This window comes from Aptenodytes forsteri, unplaced genomic scaffold (genome assembly GCF_000699145.1).
Source record: "Aptenodytes forsteri isolate BGI_AS27 unplaced genomic scaffold, ASM69914v1 Scaffold383, whole genome shotgun sequence".
NCBI classification, from domain to species: domain Eukaryota; kingdom Metazoa; phylum Chordata; class Aves; order Sphenisciformes; family Spheniscidae; genus Aptenodytes; species Aptenodytes forsteri.
Window position 1 is genome coordinate 198,073 of NW_008794640.1, and position 8,002 is coordinate 206,074.

The 8,002-nt window shown below is 37.5% G+C and overlaps 1 protein-coding gene across 1 annotated transcript in view; it reads left to right on the plus strand.

Moving 5' to 3' along the window:
* Positions 1 to 8,002, plus strand: part of ASAP1 (ArfGAP with SH3 domain, ankyrin repeat and PH domain 1) — a gene marked incomplete at its 5' end in the record, with an annotated part of 83,607 nt that overhangs the window by 3,807 nt on the left and 71,798 nt on the right. Inside the window, one exon of the mRNA XM_019470547.1 lies at positions 7,395 to 7,540. Coding sequence (XP_019326092.1) covers positions 7,395 to 7,540 — 146 coding nt within the window. The remainder of the gene's footprint in view (positions 1 to 7,394; positions 7,541 to 8,002) is intronic.

Genomic DNA, 8,002 nt, shown 5'->3' on the forward strand with positions numbered 1-8,002 from the left:
TCATTAATATATTTGTAAAAACTTTTTTTGTTGTCTCTTAACAGCAGCGGCCAGATTGCGTTCTAGCTGGGCTTTTGCCTTTCTCATTTCTTCTCTGCATGACCTAACGAGATCCCTGTACTCTTCTTGAGTCGCCTGCCCCTTCTTCCACAAGCGGTAAACTCACCTTTTTTTCCTGAGTCCCAGCCCGTTCAGCCAGGCCAGTTGTCTTCCCCACCTGTTCTTCTTATGGCGTACGGGGACAGCCTGCTCCTGTGCCTTTAAGACTTCCTTCTTGAAGATTGTCCAGATCCAGAAAATCTTCTTTCTTCAGTTCAGTAATCCAAGTCATACTCTACCAAAAGTCATAGCTAGGATTTTTTGGGTTGTATTAGGGTTTTTGTTTTGGTTTTGTTTTTTGCCTGAAGTAACATTTGAACAGTGACATTCACACAATACAATGTCTTATACACAATTATTCAGAAAAACCTAGACCTCTGGTGTGTTGGTTTGTTGCTCTTCATTGCTGAATCATGAACCACAAGGGACTCTCTTCTGTTACAAAGAGAGCTTAAATGTCACCCAAATACTTTTTGCGCACAACCCTCACCCATTTGTCGTATTCAGATTTAAATCTACTGCTCTGGAAATGAAAACATACCAGCACAGAAATGTGGAAATCCTTTAGAAATATCCCATCCCTTTTTCCCTATCTGAAAGTACTGTTTGGGAAAGTACTGTTTACGAAATCCAGTGAGACATATAAATTGATACCTCTTTCTCACCACTTCCTCCGTATCTGGCTTGCTGCTTATTTCTGGCATGTTAGATTGCATCTGTAACTAGGAACCCATCTTGTGAATGGTGCTTGAACTTAATGGAGAATCTGTTCTGACTAGCTTTCCCATAACACTTCGGTTGAATTGTAACAGCAGTAGATTGCACAATTAATTTTGTTGTAGATTTTTCAATAGCTCCTTTTCATTAGTTCCCTGGTATAACTCCCAAATATAGTCAAAAGAATTTACACAATGGAGAAATAAAAACATAAAATCCATGCAAGGCCAAAGGTACTGAGTCGGACCAGCAGTGCATGTGGTCTCCTGCAATGATCAACAGCAGATGCTTGAGGAAGTAGGAAAACAATGCAAAGATGGAGTGATTTTTTTTTTTAAATTCTTTTTTTTTTTAACACTTTCTCAGCTCACAGTGATATGAAGGCCAGGAATTACCTGAGTCAGCACTGATATCGTGATGCTTGATACTTCTCAGTGGACTTTTACAATTCATTTTGTCTAAGGAATTTAAGTTCATGTCAATCTTTATCATTCATGACCTTGCATCAATCTAGTTAAATCTACCCTTGCTCCCTTGCAAAGTTGTTCCATACATGCTCTTCAGGCCTCAAGTCCCCTGAGGAGCAGACTGGCCCTGTCCATGTCTCAAAGCATTGGCCTCAAGCCCACCAGAATGACTCATTTGCTGTGAAATTGGGGGACTTTTGCATGTTCTGGGGCACGAGAATTTGTAGGGGACTTGGAAGTTGCAAAGCTTGCTACAGTAGTGTTGGAGGACTTTTTGGTGGATGAATCCAAACTTGATTCAGTGTCGTCCATTCTACCTGTTGAAATAGGTTTCTGGATTGAGTTTGTTTCCACAATCACCCACAATACCCCTCTTCTGAACTCAGCAGACCTAGGGGTTTTTGGGGGTGGGTTTTTTGTTTGTTTTTTACAGAAACTGTCACATACATTTAATCATCCTTACTTTTTCTCCAAAATGGTAGCATAGACTTTATTTTTTAAAACAGGGAAGAGGAGGAGTGAATTTTGGGCGACAGTGACAGGAACTGCACACAATATTAAGGGTTTAAGCATGCTATGACAATGTTTTTATGTTGCTCTGTTGCGTGCTCTGTTTCTTTCTTAATTTCTGATGTTCTGCTTTGTTTTTGCTTGCTAGTGAATGTCAAGGCAATATAACTCCAGAACCTTTCTTTATAATGTCTAGTTACACAATAATTTCTTAAAGTTAGTAGTGTTTTCCCTCGTGTGTTATGCTACCTAATGCACACTTTCATTCATTGGCCATTCAATGTGGGATTCCTCATCTAACTTGGGAGCTACCTGGATGTGAGCCTGTTGCCGTAGACTCTGTGCACAATTAATGGATGTATGTAGAGACTTCCAGGGTGAGATACATCTGTCCTCCTGTGCAATTAGATTAGGATGAACTGAACTGTAACTTTTCCTATGCTGAATAGGGAAAGGGTAGACCCCAAGCTCCAATATGGATATCTTTGTTGTAGAAGTCTGTGTTTGGACAGACTTTGGACTCACCTTTGGAGTCAGCTTTTGTTTCTATTGCCCTGAATAATTATAGTATTGTATGGAAAAGAACAGAGTTTATAACTATGAATCTTATTTTCTAACTCCATTTATATGTTGTTAAACAATGTGGGTCATATCACTGTTCCATACAGGACTTCACTGGTGACCTCCCTCTGTTGAGAAAATTAACTCTATTCCTTCCTTTCCCCCACCTCATCTTTTCCCTCTGTGTGAGGCTCATCCCTGTTATCCTATGTTTGCATAGTTCCTTTTAGTGTTTTGGTGAGGGACAAAATTTCAGAAATCCAAACAGATAATTTAATGTGGATTTACTCTCCCCACATGCTTGTTGATCCCCGGGGGGGGGGAGTTTTGTGAAGTAAAAATTTCTTTTTATAAAACCTGTGTTTCTTGTTCAGCATTTTGTATTTATCCACATGTCCACCAATTCTGTTCTGCACTGTAGTTTCTACAAATTTGCCTGAGGAATATATCAGAATTACCGCTCTGCTGGTGCGTACTTGAATTCTCAGTTCTCTCTGGAGCTCTTATTAAAAATAGCTATTATATGTGCTTCTCATTCTTCCTGTAGTATCGAGGCTGTTATAAATAAGAGGCTTTACTTTACAACTACATAGTTTGCCTATTTTATTCTTCTGTACCTGGGTCTAAGTGACTTGTCATTGCTCATTTTGTCAGCTTTTATGAATTCTACTGTCAGCACTTAGATTTGGTATAAATCCTCTGAAGCAGAGTTGAAAGAAAATTATTTCATGAGAACTTCTTCAAGCATGTCAGCGATGAACACAGATGCAAAAAGAAGTCATTTACCTTTCTGGGCTGGCTTATCTCTCAGTGCTCTTATACCATGATGATCTAGAGAACATTGCAGACTTGCTGAGATACTCCTTGCTCTGCAGATCTTCAAAAGAAGCTTTTATCGCTTTTCACTTCAGCAATCTCAGTCCAGAAGGCATTATTGTTATCAAGTCCAGATAAGAATATGGTGGTCAAATATTTTTTCTTTTCTATTATTTTTTCATTAGATTTCAGCTTTGTGAAGGATGAAATGAGAAAGGATGCTTTCTTATTTCAAATAACTTCTTTTGCCATCCTTTTTAACCTTGCCAGCTTTCTTGCTTTTTCTAAAGTCTTTTTGAGTCTTTTTTCATATGTATATTTTTCCATTCATAAATGCAGCTTGGCTCTGACCTTGGTTATTTTTTCTCTGGCTACCCGTGGAACAAAGCTGTTTTATAAGTGCAACATAAAAATAGTTTCAAGTTGATCAGGATTCTGAATCATGATTTTTTTTTTGTTTGTTTGTTTGGACTTAACCAGATATGCAGAGGCAATTCTCAGTAATTTAGACGTCCTTCAGGTTTCTTTAGGTGTAATTTAAGTATAATCAGTGACAGGAAAGAGTTGTGTTTGTGCATTTTTCTTCTGTAAACTATTTAACTTTTTTTGTTCTTCAGTGTTTGCAGGGTAATACATCTGAACAAAACTGTTTTAGACAAAGGAAATTTAAGGCTTTAATTCTAGTGACGTGTTTTCTAGCTCCAGTATATAAAGGCTGTTCTTCAACCTCTCTTCACAGTATTTGTTCTTCAGTTTCCTTACTTAATATGTACAAGTAGACATGAATTTCACTGGGTTCAGAAGCATATGCTAAAATTTTGGTAACTTTTGAATGGGAAATAAACATAGTACTTAATGAATGTTGTGGGTTTCAATGAAAGAGTACATATTCTTTGTATGCCTGGGGAATTTGATCTGTCTTCTGTCTTTGTCCTGGGAAAAGTTTACCACAGGGTGGCTTTAGGCATAAACAACTTCAGGTGACTGCCTGGGGCAGCAGAACAAGGTGGGATTCAGCCCTGGGAGTCGTTAAGCCTGAGCCTCTACAGGGCTCGGGGCTCAGAGCAAGAGTGCTCCCTGCTTCTGTTGAGTACTGCTGTGTAGCAAAAGGCTGCTGTAAGCTGCTGTGGCTGTCATTCCTTCCTCAGTTGCTTGGATTTGTGTCTTCAGATGCATTTATATTATTTAACACATAATCCTCAATATATACGTTATAGTGCAGAAGTGAGGGTTGCTGCAACATTGCTGTGCAACGAGCCCTACCAGGGTTTTCTAAAAAACAAGGTAAATTCTGTGCTGAGTGTTTCTCAGAGATAGAATAGAACAGGATGTTTCCATTGGAAGGGGCCTACAATGATCATCTAGTCCAACTGCCTCCAGTTGAAGGTGTGAATTGTGGAGAAGAAAAGATTTTTTTCAGCTTTCAGCTCAGAAAACACTGCTGTATCCAGTCCGGTATGCTGCTTCATACTACATCTGCTGTTCTGTAGTGAGGTCCTCAACATGGGCTCAGGTACTGGCTGCCTTGCCAGATCCCATCAGGGAGGGGGTGATTAATGAGGCCCCTTTCCCTGCTCATAGCCCCTTTGAAGGGAGCTCCCTTTGTCAATGGGAGCAGAGCCCATCCTCAAATGCCCATGATTCTGGCACCTCTCAGGGAGCTGCTGAAGGAGAAGGATGTCCGTCTGGGGAAGCTGTTCTATTTTCATCACAGTACTGAGCTTTGTTTATGATATTGAGAAGACATGAGCCAGTTCTAGAAGGCAAACATTATCCTTTGTATGTACTGCTGTCAGTGTTTGTGTCTTCCTCTCTAGGGTTATTAAAGTCCTTCCTACAGTACTTGTATCTAAGGAAGTAAACATCAAGTCATGCACACTATAGCTTTCTTTATGCAAAGTAAATTCTATTAGGACACTAGGAAGTCATTTCTGAGTTTGCATGAGGCAGCTACAGGGAGATTAGAGCACATTCTTTGCTCTAAGCATGTTGGTTTTCATATGTTGCATTTCAGCATAGGCTACGTTACAGATTTAATGTTTCATCTATGTGCCTTTAAGGTCAAGCAGGGAACTACCTTACCTCTTCAATAGAAAATATTTCTTCTCCTTTTACAAGACTTACGTTGATACTTATGTAAAAATTGAAAATGTATTATTCTTACACAGTACTTGAATTTTGTGTGTATATGTGTGGTAACTACAGAGGTATTCCTTTTCTATCATAATCAAAGCCTCATTTCTAGATTTAGGTGATTTGTGATCTGGGATTCTTGAGAATTTCCTATATATTGTTCTAGGACAATGATCTGCTTCCTGCTTCCTCTTTCTGACCGGGAATTTCTTTTGCCTTTCCACAGATAAAGGAAACAGTCGTCTTCAGCTCTTTATCAGTCTCTTTACAAAATTATTTTTGAAAATGCTCTGTGAAACAACACAGCACTTAAAATAAAAATGCTAGGAAATATGGTGGGGTTAGAAGTGCTTCACAGGCAAGGACAGGGGTTCCATGATCTAGCATATTTCTTTCCGACCTTGTTCCATTATCCTTTCTTTTCCTTCAGCACAGTAGGGTGCGTTTGAGCTTTATTAGCTCAGGACTGCATAAGCCAAAGCTCCTTCTTAGATAAAGTCTTCTGTGTATATTTATGCAACAGCTTTTACATCAAAACAAAATGCATATTTTATTATTATGTAGTGGTTTCCTTGGTTTTAATGCTAAGCTATTTGATTAAAACCGTATGCTTTTGGAACAGTTTTATTGAAAACATACTGTTTGAGTTACAACACATATGATTAAACATTTGGCCTTTTGAAAACCTCAGAGTTAATGTCTGATTTTAGAATGTAACTTGTCTGATGTGTGGGGTTTGGTGTTTGGTTTTGGTAAATAAGCGTTGTGATTTTTTTTTTTGTCTTCTAATAGTTTTCCACTTTTCTTTGTTGGAGCTTTAGCACACTGTTGTTTTGAGTACCCATAATACCTTAGAAGTGTTATTGTTTAACTCTGACATTAACTAAAAGCTGATGAGAACAGTAGATTCATGCATTGTGGGACATACCCATGAGCCTTGTTTGAAACTTAGGTCGTCTTTTTTTTTTTCTTTTTTCTCCTCTTTTTAAAATTTTTTTCTCTTCCCGCCCCCCGTAATTCAAATGCTCTCAGGCAATATGACAACTTGAAGAATATAAAACTTGCAGATCTTTTGGGGAAAAATACGGTACCTATTGGCAACTATTCTCTCTCCCCCGCTGCCCCCTTTCATTGCACAGAACTTGTTCTAGTTGGAAAAGCTCTGTGGCTTTGTGTTTGTGGCTTACAGAAAAAAACATAGTAAGACTAGGAAACTCATTAAAGTGAAATGTTGATTTAATTAATACCAACAATATTCCTCTAAGAGAGATGGAGGTGATAAATTGTGTCCTAAAGGGCTGTAGTGGCAAATTTTCTATTTAAAGATGCTAAAATGGAACTAACAAAAAATATGCAAACAGATGTCAGAAAGGAAAGTAATAGAAGCAGGAAATCATTTCAGGCACAACAGTCTGTAATTCAGAATTTCCTTCATCCTTGAGTTAAGGATTTTGCTCCCTTTCACTGGCTTCAATTTCGTCTTCTTGGTTCTGACCACTCTGTATGTCCAATTTGCTATTAAATATATTGAAACAAGTCTTTGGCTATATACCAATAAACCTTCCATTCTGTGGGGTAACTCAGTTTTTCAAAGCAGGTGAAAAGGGAATCTTTGTAAGACATGTTTCTTCTTTTAAACTTGCAGTCAGATTCAGACTTGTTCTCCTTAGTTTTATATCTGATACTGTTGACTTTATTTGTTCTGCAAAAGTGTCCTACATTACAATAAAAAAAAAGTTTGCATTACAGTAGACAGTTATAAATTCCTATGTTGTTTACAAAATGAGCAAATGTACTTACGTTGTTCAATCGATCTTTTATTATCTTACTACTTTATTAATAAATACCGAGCTTTTTTCATTGATGCATTACAAATTCAAGTCGCTGATGTAAAAGAAGCATATATATGTCTATTGCTAAATAGTTCCTTTTAATATTAAAATTATTGTAATTTTCAGTAAATGCAGTAACTTGTGGCTTCTTTGAAAGTACTGTTTGTCAGTTGGTTTGTCACTACATTGCAATACATGAGCTTAAAATAATAACTGACTGTCTACAAGAAAGAAACTGACTTCTAATTTTTTTTTGCAGATCATGTTCAAAATGAAGAAAACTATGCACAAGTACTAGATAAATTTGGAAGTAATTTTTTAAGTCTGGATAATCCAGATCTTGGCACAGCTTTTGTAAAATTTTCCACGCTTACTAAAGAATTATCAACGCTGCTGAAGAACCTGGTGAGGAGTTTCAAACTTTCTTAGTTTTTTAGTTTTTCCCAAAATAAAGTACAATACAACACCTTCATGATCCTGATGAGAATTTGAGATGCTTTCAGTTTTTTTTCAAAAACATAATAATTTCTGCAGAGGTTACCTCTAAAGGGTGTTATTACACACTCGCTGTGTTCAATTGTTAATTGGCAGTTAAGAAGAAAAATATAAATGTTGAGACATCACTTGAGGCATCGTTCTCAAGTGATTGACGGTGTTATATATCTCTTCTTATGGACCTTAATTTTAAATCATTCCCTGACTTGAAGTCTTTCCAGTTAAAAATCCAATACCATTAGTTATGGCTTTTTTCTCTTATCTCAAAAAGAGAAACTTCCACTCTTTGGAAGAAAGATAACACCATTTAAGCACGCTCCCCAAATAGTTATCTTTCTTCCAAAGAGTGGAAGGTTCTCTTTTTTTGGTAAA